Genomic DNA, 16,896 nt, shown 5'->3' with positions numbered 1-16,896 from the left:
TAAGCCTATATAGTTCATGGGAACGTTACAACAGAGGCCCATAGAAACTCTCACCTGTTCCAGGAACGCCTGTAATGGATTGGACTAAATGACGAATACAGACGTGTTTGTGCTCACGGGTGTAGAAGTGGACTTCCTTGTACTCCTGCTTGCACCAGATGTAGACGAGCAGGCTCTGATGGCGAACACGGGAGCCTCACTTTGGAGGTAGAAACGACAAGGCGAAAACCCCACAAGCAGTATGCTTAAGACAGGAGCACCCTGCCCTGTGCCCAGAACCTTGACCCAACATCCTTCCAAGTGTCTAATTCATTCCCACCTAGCAGGGTGAAGGGGTCAAGGGAGGCCTAAGGAATGATTAACTCGTCAAGTCCTGCCAAAACAGACTAGTATCTGGGGACCAGCTTTGTGACTAGAGCACTCATTAAGGTCTGAAACTGCAGTGAACACCGCAGACAAGAAATCAGGGAATGGCTGGTTTCTGCCCGAAGCCTTCCAGGTCACCTGTGCTTGGGTCACAGGCCTCGTGGCTTCTAAATTCTGACTGGCAAAACCCCCACTGCTCTTTAAAAGTCATGTGCCATCAAGCCGGGCGTTGGTGGCGCACGCCTTTAATCCCAGCACTCGGGAGGCAGAGGCAGGCGGATCTCTGTGAGTTCGAGGCCAGCCTAGTCTACAGAGCGAGTTCCAGGACAGCCTCCAAAAACAATACAGAGAAACCCTGTCTGGAACAACCAAAAAAAAAAAAAAAAAAAAAAAGTCATGTGCCATCAAAATCAACACACACATTGAAATGAAATAAAAACTGGAGGCAAACAGGGAGGCGTGAAGAAGCCAGATGTGCTTACCCACAGCCTGCCTAATGACCGCAGAGGCCCGCGTGGACACCCTCCACTGACTTCAGACAGACCACAGCGGTTCTTGGCCTCCCTCCCTCCTTCCGCGCAGGGGCAACTTCCCGGGCAGTCCTCACCTGCTCACTTGTTTCCTGTGCTACTGGCCGGGTTTCCTCCCAACACCGCCTCCTTCTCTTCTGAAGCTTCCTAAACAGTGCAGCTAAGGACTGCGTGCTCACAGGACAGCAGCTCCAGATGGAGTTCACTTCCAAGGACCCAATTCCTAAACCCTTCCCCAGGACCACCGTGGGGCTTAGCCCCTGCCGTATCATCACTGGCTTGAATAACATCAAAGTGGCTTCTGCGGTTGGCTTCTCCCCTAGGATCTCATCAATCCCAAACATGCGACTCCTGTGACTTCTGAATATTCCACGCACCTGTGCTCTTTGTATTTTACAGATATCTAAGCCACGCTGCTTATCTGGACCGTCCGGCTTTTATACCTGTCTGTCCTATCCAGCTTAGACTCTAAGATCTCTTGGAAGACAGGGCTCATGTCTGCTGACCTAGCTAGTGTCAAACTGCAGAAAGTCAGGAGGAAAAAAAGACAAAACTTCACAGGGGACCTTTGAAGCTAACAGAGAAAGTGGTAAGTGTGAAGCGAACCAGCAGAGGGGTCGTGCTGGGCTTTCAGTTTTGGTCTGATTGCCTATATGTGAACCCAGACACTGGAAGACCACAGCAGATCACATCATCTATGCCAGAACATTCTCACAGATAACATCTTACACGTTCACAGTGACTGAGGCTCTCTCCTCAAGGGATGCTTGCAAGCAGGATCACACCTGATCCTAAGAAGCAGAGATCCCATGAGGTAGGTGCGTGTGTGTGTGTGCGTGCGTGCGTGTGTGTGTGTGTGTGTGTGTGTGTGTGTGTGTGTGTAGGGTGATCTTATTAATAAGAATGATATTCAGAAGGAACCAGACACAAGGAATTAGCAACAAAGGGGGGGAAAAAAGCACTTCTCCAGGCACACTGACTCAAACATGTAGCTTGTATTTCCCAACAGAACTTGCAGAACTAGGAGAAAAGGACAGACGTTAAACTTAACTTTCATTTTGGGGTGCTTTAATATGTGGAACACCAAAGTTACACAGTCGAACAGGACGGCCTCCTTCAGGGGAGCACAGCGCGTGAGTGACTGGACACCTGATAGGCATGGACTATCCCACAGCAGCTTCAGCGTGATAACCCTGCTGTGGCAGGTGTCTAGGGGAATGAGTGCAAACTGAGTGTGCTTCAAATAACCAAGAGCTGAGCGCTGGAGCTCCGGGAGGGCCTGCACACCAACCCACCTGTGGTTCTAACACCTTCTGTTTTCTTTTGGGGGGGTTTCGAGACAGGGTTTCTCTGTATTGTTTTGGAGGCTGTCCTGGAACTCGCTCTGTAGACCAGACTGGCCTTGAACTCACAGAGATCCGCCTGCCTCTGCCTCCCGAGTGCTGGGATTAAAGACGAGCGCCACCACCGCCCGGCTTGTAACACCTTTTTAAAGGTGTATCTGCTACCAAGAATAAAGATACAGGTAGAATCCCTTTATTACAATTTCAAAGGCATCAAAACTGCTGCTGTCGTCACATCCTGACACCAAGGCTTATTTTGACAGTGTACAAAGGAGGTGATCGTTTTATGACACTCCGTGTCCCAAACACTCATGACATAGGGTAGGAAAGGGCCATTTATTCTCTGTGCTGTATGATTTGAATTTCTTACAAGGTGTCATAAAAAAATTCTGCCTGGATATTTGAGACTTGGCTTTCTGAGTGGCTTAGGAAGAGTATACATTAAATCAAGATCAGTAAATAAACCCAGAACAGGGGTCTCCGCCTCCACTCTGCAGACTGCCTACGGGCCACCCGATGAAGAGCTGTGGGACCCCCTCCTGCATGCCTTCTCATCTGCAGTGTGCAGAGAAGCAACGGCTGCACCAGTTTCCAAGAACAGGTAGCCCTTGTGTCCTGAGACCTACTAAGAAGAGCAGAGGCAATTCTGGAAACAGTGACTACAGTCTAGGAACTTGTTTTAGCTGTTCACACGTTCTTAAAACATGTCCAGACACACAGGCTGATGAGGCTGAGCCCCCCAAACTCTACCCCATGATCTGTTGTTCAATCAAAAGTATTCACTCATCGGATGAAGAGGCTCATGGCTGGACACCCCTGATAGTCTGCAATGTTCCAGAGTCTCATTCAGGCACCAGAGTACAGAATGGCATTGAGTATAATGTCAGAGGCTAAGAAATGTAACTTCAGAAGTGCATGTGAAATGACCTCTCTCCAGCCTACAGTGAGTAAGACAGCTTTCGGACAAAGAACTAATAGCAAAATCGGAAATGGGGGAAGCTCTCATTTCCTTCATGATCTCTACAGAGGCTGACAGGAACATGGTTCCACTCCCAGGCCGGAGCTCAGGGAATCTAACTACTATGGGTTAGATTCATGACAACCGGGTGGTCCTACGAGTCATGTCTGCTTCTGTAAGACCCCTCATTCAAACTTAATCTGTGAGCAAACCGTCAGCAAACTACAAGGACCTGGAAGCGAGGACATCCCAGGAGCCTTGTTCCGTAGGATGGACCTCACTGAGACACGCTGTCATTGTCACCAAGAGCTGGTCAGCCAAGAGAATAAACAGCAAATACAACTAAGACTGGAAATCTAAACTCTGATATGTATTTTGAATAACTAAATAAATATTAGGCTTCCCCTCGCCAATGCAGGAGTTCCTTTTTTCTCCCTCCCCCCCCCAAGCCCCAACGAAACCGCCAACATACTCTTCTACGGCAAAAACCACAGTTGTGTTTCACAGACAGAAAGGCGAAGGGCCCTGGGAGCTGTAGCACCAGAAGAAGAAGGAACGCAGACGATGGCTTTGTTTGGAATCACCAGGCTCCACACAACCTGTCATTAGGTTTCTCACTGGTAGCTTTTTTAGATTACCAAGCAGTCTCGGTACATCTTGTTGTTAATATTACTATTGAAATAAGTTCCTACGGAGGAAAAGAGGGACCTGTTACTGAAATGTCTTGAAATCTCTCAGGAATCGGAGCAGCGGGTGTGTTGCAGGTGACGGTCAGACTTCCCACAGAAACGCTGTCCCCTCCGTCCCTAACCACCTACAGGTTTTAATCTTTTGCCTTTGAAAGAGGAGCGCTTTTGTTAACTTAGGTATGTGTTTTGGTGTGTGTGTGTGTGTGTGTGTGTGTGTGTGTGTGTGTGTGTGTGTGTGTGGTGCTGGCTTTTGGCCCAAAGTACACACGTCTCGACTGAACCCGAGTGGCACCGAACTGCCAACCCAGTGAAAGAACCGTGAGTTGTCCGTGTGACTTCATGGCATCTTCTAAAATTGCAACTTGTTCCCTTCCCCGGGCGGCCTGTCCGGGGATGTTGCTTCCGACGCTTACGAACACCCACTCAGCTGATTTCCTTGGTCTTGCTTCCACAGGAAGCAGATACTTGGCAAACCTGCAAGGGAGGCTGATCAGGTGTGGAAGTTCTGCACTGAGCCCTGTTTCTGGGAGAGCCGCAGGAGCTCCTCGCGGATCGCTTTGATGAGGGATGCGGAGGAGTGGCCGGGCTGGAGGTCCTCTGTGGAGCTGGTGGGGTAACCCAGCCCAGGGCCCTGCAGCCCTCGGTGGGTGAGGTTCCCGGGAGGAGCTGAGGGCTCCCTGCCCGAAGTCCTTGGCACCTGAAACAGCGGTGAAGAAGAATACTCTTGATGTCCGAGCATGTGTGTCTGAAAGACATAGTAAACATTGTTACACTTCCCCTGTGAGAACAAAAGGGAAGACCAAACTGACAGTGGCGTGGGGGATGCGGAGCTGCCCTCCAGCCATCTCCCACGGACTCCCGCGGCCCTCCCCTGCCACCCACGTCCCTGTGTGTGTGTGCGGACAGGAGCCACTCTCACACACACACACACACACACACACACACACACACACACACACGATGGAACTCCAGAGGGGAGGAGCTAAAAGGGGTGACGAGAGCCCTTGCCTCCGCCCCGGCGCCCAGGGAGTGTGCACCAGAACATAGTGGGGCCTCAAGGCCGAGGCCAATCACAAAGTCATTTTCCATCTCCTCTGCTTTTGAGTAAGTGCCCATATTCTCACAACTCATCACTTCCTGCCTTCCCTTCTCAACTGCTGGGTCACAGGCAAATCCCTCCACATCTACCGCGTTTTCTGTCTTACCCAACTGTTACCTATCATGTTGGGGAAGTCCTTTGTCAATAAAGCACTGCTGGCCAATAGGAACCAAGATAGGTGGGACTAGGAGTCCAGGAGGACTCTGGGAAGGAGAAACACAGAGAGTCGAGATGTAACGCCATCGGGTAGGAAGCCCGGAAACTTCTCCAGTAAGAGACATACTTAGATTAACAATTATGGGGTAATTACTTAAGTCAGAGCTAGCTAGTAAGAAACAAGCAAGGCCAACAGCTTCATAATTAATATAGCCTCCTGTGTGTTTATTTGGGACTGATGTGGGAAGGCTTCTCTCAAGGAAAAGGTTTCCCTTTACACTATCATGCACTCTTTAGAGCCTTTTTTTCCAGTTTGTAAATTTATTTTTTACATTCCTATCCCAGTCTCCCCTCCCTCCTCTCCTCCTGCTCTCCCCACTCCCTCCCTCCTCCCATCTGCTCCCCAGATAGGGGAAGGCCTCCCCCAGGAAGTCTACTACGTCTTAGAGCTGTCTTTAAAAAGTAGGCTATTTTTGCTAGAAGACATTAATTCTTCTGCTATTGGTAGACTATCAATTGATTTGGCATTATTTTGGCAAGAATGACTGCATTTCTTCATTTTTTTCGGATCAGTGAACTAAGTCAGTTCAATCTGCTAAATCACAGGTGAGCTCACGACATTATAGGTAATCAGCATGCAGGTTTCACGAAGTCACCGTGCAGGTTGGTACACTAAGTCAGCGTTGTAAATGTGACGCAGTCATGGCCTCCTGTCCCTGACTGTTCTACATTCGCCACACTGTGACGAAGAAACACTTAAGTGAACACTGCTGGATTCAGCAGAAAACCCGCAACACTCCGCGCAATGAAGCCGGGCACATTAACAACAGAAAGTTGTCGATACACCTTAAGCAAACATCTGAGTTTAGCAAAGGACTTTTAGTGGAGAACCATACTCTTAGAGCTAAACTTCCTTTCACTAAGTAAAGGCTTCCAACTGTCTGGGCGGTGGTGGCGCACGCCTTTAATCCCAGCACTGGGGAAGCAGCGGCAGGCGGATCTCTGTGAGTTCGAGGCCAGCCTGGTTTACAAGAGCTATCTCCAAGACAGTCAGTGCCATACACACACAAAAAAGGCTGACTGTCTGAGGAATCTAGTGTGGCCACTGAGAAAGTAAGAAATTGAAATGCAAGTTGGCACACGGCAATGAGATTAAAACAAAGGCAGCTTCAGGTTTGCATTCTCAAAATCAGCTCGTTTATACCCCAAGATAGAAAAGTCTTTAAAAAAATTCTCTTTGTGTTTGTGTGTCTTTGTGTGTGCATGCACGCATGTCAGTGTGTGTGTATTTGTGTGTATACATGTGTGAGTGTGCACACACACATGTTGGTAAGTTCCCACTGAGGCCAGAAGAGGGCATCCCATCCACTGGAGCTGGAATTATTGGTATTGGAGAGCCATGGGTTCTAGGATTTGAACTTTGATCTTCCTGATTGAACAGTGAGTGCTCTTAACCATTGATGAGCTCCCTGGACCCATAAAATTCTTGAGAGAATAAGAAAAGAACTTGCAGATATTAATGGTGTTCACACTGAGTAGCTAGAAAGCAAAAGTTTGGGTGCCTTGAAATGCTCCAAGTCATGTCCTTATCACAAAACCATCCCAGGTGGCGGTCGGGGTCGGAGTGTCATCAGCAAGCCAGTGAGGATACAGAAAAGATTAGATCATGAAAAGCTACAGCGACCACACCAAAGAAGTAGTCTGGGCTTTATTTAGATCCATGACTTGAAACCCGAAAATCTGCCTCGGGGAAAATCACAACTATTCTGCAGGTAGACGGGAGTTTACCAAACTGCAAGCACAGTCAAGCTAAGAGGAGCCGAGGGGTGGAAGCCGCCTTAGCACAGCTTTAATACGTGTCAGAGCAGCTACACAGTGACTGTGTGAGCGCTAGCTGATGCCCAAGGCCCAGATACTCACGGCTTCTCTCCGCCCGGCCTCCTCCTCCCCGTACACGGGCCAGCCTGGTCCCCCGTACTGGCTGCCTCTGCCAGGAGGAATGTCCACGGGCTGGGCCCCGATTCTGCTTGCGATTCCCACCTGTGTGAGGTGCTGGATCTGCGAGCCTGAAAGAAACACAGCAGAGCCCAGGTCAGCACCCACAGCACATCCAAAGGCAGGCTGCCACGGACGCCTGCACCCACAGCACATCCAAAGGCAGGTTGCCACGGACGCCTGCACCCACAGCACATCCAAAGGCAGGCTGCCACGGACGCCTGCGGCTCGGACCAGGAGCTCCTTTAAGAATAGGGAAAACAGGAGTTTTTCAGACTCTGTGCTGATCTGGAATGTCTCTCCAAGTGGCTCTTCCTAAGACAGCGGGCGGGAGAGCTGTTTCCATTCCCCCTCACGCGTCCATGCCGCCACTGAGGCAAGGCCCTAACTCCCGGCTGGCTGCGGCTGCCATCAGATGTCTGGGGGTGAGGGATGGGTCACAGAAGGTGACTTGAAAGGGGCAGACTGTCCTGAGGCTGTAGAGACCCTGGAGCCTGGCTCCTTCCTGCTTGTAGCTCTGACGTTCACAAGGACATGAATGTATGCTGTGCTCTCTCTCTTTCTTTTTCTTCTTCTTAAAAAGCAGGTGAGAAAATTATTTAAATTCAGAATGTCAAGAGGACATTCCATGCTTCCACAACAGCCATGGCACAAGAAACCCCGCTCACCAGCTTACAGGCAGGAGGCAGTGAAGGCAAGGCCAGGCTCTTGGCTAATTCCCACGCCCAGACATCAGCATGGGTATGGTTACAAATGTCCCTGTCTTTCTCTTACCAGTGGTTGGCACGTGGAGATACCCCTACACTGCAATCAAGGAAGGAAAGGAAGGACCTTTATTTTATTTTTCTGTGGTGCTCAGGACCAGGTCCAGGATCTTGTATCTGGTAGGCAAGTGCTCACCAGCGAGCTAACTCCAAACTCCTAACACTTATCCCTGAGCGTTGTGAAATACAGAACGGAGTTCTAAACACTGCTAGGGTCGTTAAGTTTGTCCATAGTACAGAAGCTCTCTGGGGGCCCTTGGGGTAATGTGGCCTCTCCGTTTCAGCCCATCTTCATGCTGTCCGGTTACCCTCAGCTGAGAGACGACGTTTTAAAAGGAATTCTTCACCGGTCACATTTGAACAGCAATAACCGTTGGTCAGGAAAAGAAGCCTGGGCCTCAGCCTGGGCAGTGAGCGCCATGTGAGCAACGGGAAAGCCAGGGATACCATCTCCAGTGATGGCACTCTGCTCCAGACACAGGCCACAGGCCGGGCTAGTCTTTAGAGGTTATGGATGTGGTCCGGGAGGGATTAAAGACCACCTTTTGTGTTAAACCACACAGCGGCAGAAATCCTAATGCCCTGACTTTGAATATGGCTTTGATCCCATAACAAAACAGCACAGGCTCCCAGCCCTGGTCCTCCTGACTCTCCGCCCTGCTGGGCATCAGTACCAGTCACCACAGGGGGCTATTTCAGGAAACAGAGGCACAAGGGAGATCAAGCGCCCAGCATGGAGGAGGCAACTGGAGGGTCTTAAAGCCTTCCAAGCCTTTCTCCCAGTCTCTGCTCTCAATAGCTGCACAAGGAAGGCCAGGCGTGGTGGCACGCAGCTATAATCCGGGCACTCGGGAGGCAGAGGCAGGAGGATCTCTGTGAGTCTGAGGGCTAGCCTGGTCTACACGGTGAGTTCCGGGACAGCCAGACGAAAGTAGTGAGAAGTAAGAAGGACAAGCAGCTGTGCCACGCACTCACTGGCATCCAGGGGGTGACTTCCCTTTTCTTCTCCCCACTCTGACTAACGATGCGCCAAACATCCCGCTGCGTGTCATTCTGCCCTCAACACCCTGGATTTGGGAGCAGGGAGACTGTATATTCCAAGAAAAACAAAAACAACAAAACTCTACCGAATGAAATGCTCACGAATCCTACTTCCAAACTGATCCCCTAAACTCTCTCAGTACGAGATTCTGCTTCCTAACCGTTTCCCACCGCCTCACCTTCCCTGCCAAGAGGAACCGGAACCCTCTGCATGAGGCAGAAGGAAGCCTCCCCTCCTCAAGCTGCTCTGACTACCAGCAAGAACAGTAACTAGCACAGCCATCAGCAGCAGCCGCAATAGCGACACAGCCGAGGTGAGCTGAAGTGGGCGATACACCCCAGCACTGTTGGGGTCCCTTATGCTTATCGTCCTGATACACCCCAGCACTGTTGGGGTCCCTTATGCTTGTCGTCCTGATACACCCCAGCACTGTTGGGGTCCCTTACGCTTGTCTTGATACTCACTCCAAGCAACCTAGGAGCTCAGCACAGATGAAAACTTAATCCCCACACTCTCTTCTGCTGTTGCCATTCTCTTTGGTCTTAATAATAAGAACTCGGGAGTCAGCTATCAGGGAGTAAAAGAGAGAGAAGCACAGAGGCCAGACTCCGGAGTTCTTACTCTACCAATGCTCAGACCAAAGGGGAGGTCCTGTCACAACCAATCCTCAGGCTGACTGCCCCTCACTGAGCTCCTGTCTCCTCCTCCTTTTATTCCTCTCTCTGCCCAGCCATATCCTCCTGTCTCCACCTTCCTAGTACGGGGATTAAAGGCTTGTGATCCCAAGTGCTGGGATCACCTCTGTGTGAACGCTGTTTCTCTTTAGACTGGATCAATATCAAGTACCCCGGGTGGCCTTGAACTAACAGCTCCGTCTGCCCTGTCTCCTGATTGCTGGGGTTAAAGGTGTGTGCCACCACTGCCTGGCCTCTATGGCTAACTAGTGTGGTTAGTTCTGCACTCTGATCTGCAGGCAAGCTGTATCTGTTACAGCATAAACAAAATATCACCACAACCGGGTTTCTCTGTGTAGCTTTGGAGGCTGTCCTGGACCTTGATCTGCAGACCAGGCTGGCCTAGAACTCACAGAGATCCACCTGCCTCTGCCTCCCGAGTGCAGGGATTAAAGGTGTGCGCCACCACCGCCCAGAAAATCACTACATCTTTATGAACATAATCTCATGGTTGCATTTCAAGTTTAACCTACACTTCTCTAGTTGTTTTTGACATTTTAAAAGCTCTTTTATATGGTGTAAATGCACACTTGCATGCACACATACACACCCCTACACTTCTGTGAATTGTTCCTTCCTGTTCTCTGCTTATGTCTTCTGAAGGTTCCCTACTTATCAATTTTTATGATGATCCTCTGCTATAAGCCTCTTTCTCATAATATCTTGCAAACTTTTCTTATTTTTCTTTTGTTTATCTATGTGGCTCTGGCTGTCTTGGACCTCACTATGTAGACTAGGCTGGTCTTGAACTCACAAGAGATCTGCCTGCCTCTGACTTTCAAGGGCTGGGATTACAGGTGTGTAGCGGTGTTGAGGAACACAGTTTTATGCAGTATTGAGGAGTGGCCTTGTGTACATCAGGGACGTACATTATCAACTGAGCTACAGTCCCAGCCGCACATTTGATGATTTTCTTATAATTAAAAAGTAATTCTAGAAGCTGGAGATGGTTCCTCAGTTAAAAGAGCACTAACCACTCTTGCAGAGAACCTGGGCTCAGCTCCCAGCACCCACAAAGTGGCTCACAACCCTCTGTAATCCCAGTTTTAAAAGACCCAACACCAGCCGGGCGGTGGTGGCGCACGCCTTTAATCCCAGCACTCGGGAGGCAGAGGCAGGCGGATCTCTGTGAGTTCGAGGCCAGGCTGGACCGACAGCCTCGAAAACAATACAGAGAAACCCTGTCTCGTAAAACCAAAAAAAACAAAAAAGCAAAAAAACAAAAAAGACCCAACACCGTCTTCCGGCTTCCCCAGTCACTGAGTACATGTGCATAGACAGACAGACAGACAAAACACCCCATATACATAAAGTAAAATAAATAAATCTTAAAAAGACTATTCCAGGGGTTGCATGGGTGGCTCAGCGGTTAAGAGCACTGACTGCTCTTCCAGAGGACCCGGGTTCAATTCCCAGCACCCACATGGCAGTTCACAACTGTCTGTAACTCCAGTCCCAGGGGATGTGACACCCTCACACAGACATACATGCGCAAAACCCCAATGTACATTAAGTAAATAAATAAATCTTTAAAAAAATACTCTTCCAGTAGATAGAAACGTTTTCCAATATAAACAATTACGCAATTTCTATCTTAGCAATGGTGGCATACACCTTTAATCCCAGCACTTGGAAGGCAGAGACAGGTAAGTCTCTGTGAGTTTAGGCCTGCCTGGTCTACAGAGTTAGTTCCAGGACAGCCAAGTAGTTACACAGAGAGACCCTGTCTCAAAAATTAAAAAATTACATAAGTTCATCTCTTGTTAGAAATTATCTCCAGGCAGTGGTGTCGCACGCCTTTAATCCCAGCACTCGGGAGGCACAGGCAGGTGGATCTCTGTGAGTTCGAGACCAGCCTGGTCTACAAGAGCAAGTTCCAGGACAGTCTCCAAAGCTACACAGGGAAACCCTGTCTCAAAAAACAAAACAAACAGAAAAAAAAAAAAGGAAGAAAGAAATAATCAGCAGACAGATTGTAGCTGAACATGACACATACAATCTCTATGTTCATGTTTTTTTTTAAACTGAAAACTAACGCATCTGCATTGGGTGAGCACACCTGCAGTACAGCAAGGCCCAAACACATGAGCAACAAGAGGACAAAGAACAGGACCTGGAAAGTGGGAAATTCCAGAGAGCATCAGGATACATTGTTCTGTGGATAGCAGACAATGAAAACTACGAGAATATTCTAGAACAGCACAATAGAAAAATATCTAGTGTGGTGGTTTGAACAGAAATGACTCCCATAGGCCCATAGGGAGTGGCACTGTTAGAAAATATAGCCTTGTTGGAGGAAGCGTGTCACTGGGGTTTCAAATGCTCAAGCCAGGCCCAGTGTGCATCTCTCTGTTCCTGCTGCCTACCGATCCAGAACTCTCAGCTATCATGCTGCCATGACGCTAACAGACTAAACCTATGGACCATAAGCCAGACTCAACCCAATGCTTTCTTTTATAAGAAACACAATGCCAAGGCCATGGCGTGTCTTCACAGCCACAGAACTTTGACTAAGACATCTAGCAATCACTGAAAATTTGGAATTAGCCTAAGCTGCTTTCCTGATGACATCATAGAAGTGTGTGTGTGTGTGTGTGTGTGTGTGTGTGTGTGTGTGTGTGTGTGTGTATTCTGCAGAGAGAAGCTTCAGGCTGGCTTCACAGAGGAGGGGGAGGGGATGACTAGGGAGGGGCAACAGAGTGAATGGGCTTAAGTCATAAAACACACCAAGGTGATTTTGCAAAATATACCAGAAATAGTACGAGCCTGGGAAGGGCCCTGAGCTCAAGCAGCACAGATGCTGGAAACAGGACTCACTCACAAACAGCTCTCAGCACGGGCTCTTCATGAGCCAGAAGGCTATAGAAGGAGTAAAAGTCTGAAGCTTGGGTAAGCTTCAGGGGTAACACCAACAGCTACCACAGTGAACCCCCGCACTGCTGCGGTAGCCTCTGCTTGCCCACCAAAGAGCAGTGCCCCCCCCCCCACGGAAACCCGAAAGGGTCACACAGCTGTTCCACTTACACCTCTGGCGAGCCAATCCAAGGAAATAATTTATCAAGTTTATTCGTAGGGTGCCGGAGACTGCTCGGCGGGTAAACGCCCTTGGCACAGAAGCCTGACCACCCGAGCTGGAGTCCCAGAATCTAAAAGGCAGCACACATCTGTAATCCCAGCACTCTTAGGGAGAGATGGAAGGTATCGATCGGGCCAGCTACACTGGCTGGCATGGCCCTACACGGGAAAATGCAAGCTCAGTCACCGTACCCACCTGTGGCGCCCCCGACAGGCCGAGGCCGAGCCACGGACGGCATCTCCTCGGAGTAGATCCCTCGGGCAGCAAATGGAGCTTCAGCTGATGACTGTGGCTGTGAGGGCTCAGGGGGGACCAACTCTGAAGCCGGCAGCAAGCCCGGGCCGAAGCTAGGTCTGCTGGGAGAGCACAGCAGGAGTCAAAAGCCCTTACCTGGCTCTAGAATGCCATTAGGCTAGCTAGCGCCCCCTACAGGGATTAAGATGGCTTCCCCTAATTATCTATCTCTTCGGGAACATAAGACATTCTCTTGCTCCCTAAACTACAACTTTCCTGTTTGTTCAGGGCGCTACCTGAGTACTAAGTCTAGAAGACTACCATGAAAAGAAAGGAGAGAGGAGGGAAGGGGAGGGAAAGAGGGGGAAGGGACGGTAGAGGAGAGGGGAGGCACATGACCGGAGCCCCGCTTTTCAGTCTGGCTTCCACGCTGCACCCCAGAAAGATGCAACCCAGGCATAAGCTGTTTGGAAAAACTCCACATTCGTTTGTCCATCAAGACGGAAAGCCAGTTTGAGAAGTGTTCTAAAACTTTTTAAGATCTGAACCCCTTTAAACTTAGAAAAAAAATCATTGAGGGATCCTAAGAGCTTTTATGTGGATTCTATCCACAAATATAACTTTATGGTAAGCTAAAACTAAGAGCATTTGAGAACACTTACTTTAAAGGTCTGGTAAAAGCACAAGCCCATTACATGCTAGTACAACTATCCTCAGGAATTAATGTCCCCAACCACTCCCAGTTAGTGGAAGGTGCCTGAGATTTGACTCAAATGCCTTTCACAGAGATTCTCACCCAACTGTTTTATTTTCTAGAGAATACTTTATTAGTTTCTGTATTCAAACCCACATAGATAAGACCATACATATTTAATACAGTGTATCATCCCTGTACAAATGGGAAAAAACTTCTAGAACAACATGAATGTTGAGTTTTGTACAATGTCAAGTAAACATGATAAACTGGGGATACTTTCTTCCCCCCCAAAATCAGCAGTGCAGTTAGTTTTCAAAAATCCAAGTTACATATATGCACATACATATTTATGTTTCTATAAAAGATCAGTAGCAGCAGAACGTCATGCATCAACAGCACTAACAGCGTTCCCAGGTTCTGCAGTCATTTTAACAAAATTATAGATATCCAGCACACTCCATTAAAAAAAAGGTAAAAAACAAAATCCCTCCAAACAGCACAGTTTCCCATGTGCTTCATATCGTCATCTGCCATGTGTTACTTTAGGAGAATCTGCCCTTACACAGGGTGTGTGTGTGTGTGTGTGTGTGTGTGTGTGCACGTGCGTGTGTGTGTGTGTGTGTGTGTGTGTTGTGTGTGTGCACACGTGCTAGTGATTTGCTAGGAAACACTCCAATCATCATTTCACACACTGCTTGATTTCACACCAAAACTCTGGAATCTGACACAGGACTCCAAAGGGACTTCCCACACTCTGTTCCATTAAAACCCACTGCTCTGTCTTATGACATCTGTCATTTGGAAAATGCAAACTATGAAGAGTCTACAGATATGGACACACTTAATTTCATAATAGTAAAAAAAAAAACCTATTGAGCTCATCCAGAAAAACCTGTAGATGCTCGGACACTGTCAAGTTCACAATACAGACACAGGTTAACAGATGCCTAATTTTCGGTGGAATAGGCAGGACAGAAATTCCTCCTCTTGGACATGTCTGTGACTATCCATCCAGTTAAAATTTTTGTTTAGATTTATTTAATTTCATGGTATATGAATATTTTGCCTGCATGAATACAAGTGTGCCATGTGTAAACCTGGTGCCCTTGGAGGCCAGAAGAGGACATTTCGTGTCCCCTGAAACTGGAGTTATAGATGGTTGTCTGTCACCACGTGGGTGCTGGGAACCAAACCCTGATCCTTTGCAAGATCAACAGGTGCTCTTAACTGTTGAGCCGTCTCTCCAGCCCCTTACTGCCTGATTTTTATCTTCTTAAATTTTTTTAATTATCTGATTTTAAAAATCACTGCTTGCTCATAAATATTTTCAACTTGGGTGAATTCTACTTGGCACATCTACTGAGCAGGCTCAGAGCTCATTGTCAAAATACTCCTCTATGTCTTATTCGCTAAGACTCTTAGCACAAATGGATGCTGTTTCATCAAATGCTGTATCTACCGAAATGGCGTTTTGCCTCCTTTGTCCTCTTTGAAGGAGTACATTACATGGCTTGGTTTTTAACATGCTCAATCACCCTTGTGTGCTAAAATCAGTCCAAGTCGGTTGCAATACAACAGCCTTTATATATATTGCTGCAAGCTTGTAAATATTTGGATTCATATTCTTCCTAATTTTGTTTAATGAGTAAAACTGCCCTTAATGTTTCCATTTTCACAAGGTCCTTGTTCTTCTAATTCATCTTTTCCTGGCTCTCATACAGTAGCAGAACTTAAATTCTGATATCGTGTGTGTGTCTGTGTGTGTGTGTGGTGTGTGTGAGTGTGCGTGTGGTGTGTCTGTGTCTGTGTGAGTGTGTGTATGGTGTGTCTGTGTGGTGTGTGTGTCTGTGTGTGGTGTGTGTGTGTGTGTGTGTGTGTGTGTGTGGTGTGTGTATGGTGTGTGTGTGTGTGTGTGTGTGTGTGGTGTGTGTGAGTGTGTATGTGGTGTGTCTGTGTGTGTGTGTGTGTGTGTGTAGCTATGTATGAACGTGTGTTACGGCACACATAGATCAGAGGGCAGCTTGCTGGAGTCAGTTTTCCGCCTCCTACTGTGTGGGTTCCAGTGAACTCAGGTCATCAGGCTTGGTGGCACTCACCTTTATCCACTGAGCCTTCTTGCCTGCCCAAGTCCTAACACTTGTTCCACAAGCATTTTACCACTGAGCAATCTCCCAGAGTGCACAGTTTACCTCTTCTGATTAGGTCAAGAAAATACACAACCCAGAGTTTGGTAACTGTTCAAATTTTTTAAAAAAATATGAGCCTGTAAGTTGGAAAAAAAAAACAGTCTTCCTGAGAAAACCATGATGGGACTTCTTCTGGAAACCTTACCTTGGTAACGGGCCTGATGGGGGAGTCATTCCATAGTCTTCATATCTCTAGGGGAAATTAAAAAGAACACAAAAATAAGCATTTAATACTCATTATAAAATGACACAGAGAGAAACAGAGCTCACACAAAGGTGACTCCAGCACTTGTAATCCCAGTGCTTTCAATTGCAGCACTAGGGAGGTGGAGACAGGAATAATGTGGCTGGGTGGAGAAAGGAATATAAGGCAGGAGGAGACAGGAACTCAGATGCAGTCTGAGGTTTCTGAGAGGCAGAACAGCCTGAGAGGCAGTGAGTCTGAGGAAGCAGTCTGAGGATGCAGTCTGAGATGCAGTCTGAGGATACAGTCTGAGGATGCCGTCTGAGAGGCAGTGTGAGGATGCCGTCTGAGGATGCATTCTGAGGAGTCAGTCTGAGGACAGGATCACCCCTTTGGTCTGAGGATTCAGTAGAGATGAGAGGTCTCTTTTGTGGCTCCTTTACTTCTCTGACCTTTGACCATTTACCCTGATAACTGACTCCAGCTTTTTATTATTGGGACCTGTTGGGTAAGTCCTGTTATTTGCCTGTGCATTTGTCAATAAAGTACTGTCTGGCCAATAGAAAACCTAGATAGGAGGGACTAGGAGTCGAGGAGGATTCTGGGAAGGGGAAACACAAGGGAGTCAACATGTGACGCCATGGGGGTAGGACGCCGGGAACTATTCTCCGGTAAGAAACATACTTAGATTAACAATTATGGGGTAATTACTTAAGGCAGAGCTAGCCAGTAAGGGACAAGCAAGGCCAACAGCTTCATAATTAATATGGCCTCCTGTGTGTTTATTTGGGACTCATGCGGATCTAGAACCAGGCTGGCGCGGCAGAGCCCAGGCGACTGGCG

General features: G+C 48.2%; 1 protein-coding gene across 1 annotated transcript in view; it reads right to left on the bottom strand.

Annotated features, from left to right (window-relative positions):
* Positions 1-1,947: 1,947 nt before the first annotated feature.
* Kiaa1549 (KIAA1549 ortholog) overlaps positions 1,948-16,896 on the bottom strand; it is a 129,463-nt gene continuing 114,514 nt past the window's right edge. Inside the window, 4 exon segments of the mRNA XM_040728537.1 lie at positions 1,948-4,583; positions 7,062-7,207; positions 12,948-13,105; positions 16,015-16,061. Of these exon segments, the coding sequence (XP_040584471.1) occupies positions 4,377-4,583; positions 7,062-7,207; positions 12,948-13,105; positions 16,015-16,061 (558 nt within the window). The 3' untranslated portion in view covers positions 1,948-4,376.

This window comes from Mesocricetus auratus, unplaced genomic scaffold (genome assembly GCF_017639785.1).
Source record: "Mesocricetus auratus isolate SY011 unplaced genomic scaffold, BCM_Maur_2.0 Super-Scaffold_100019, whole genome shotgun sequence".
Taxonomy (NCBI): domain Eukaryota; kingdom Metazoa; phylum Chordata; class Mammalia; order Rodentia; family Cricetidae; genus Mesocricetus; species Mesocricetus auratus.
The sequence above is the reverse complement of the archived record's forward strand: the minus strand, read 5'-3'. Positions and strand labels throughout refer to the sequence as shown.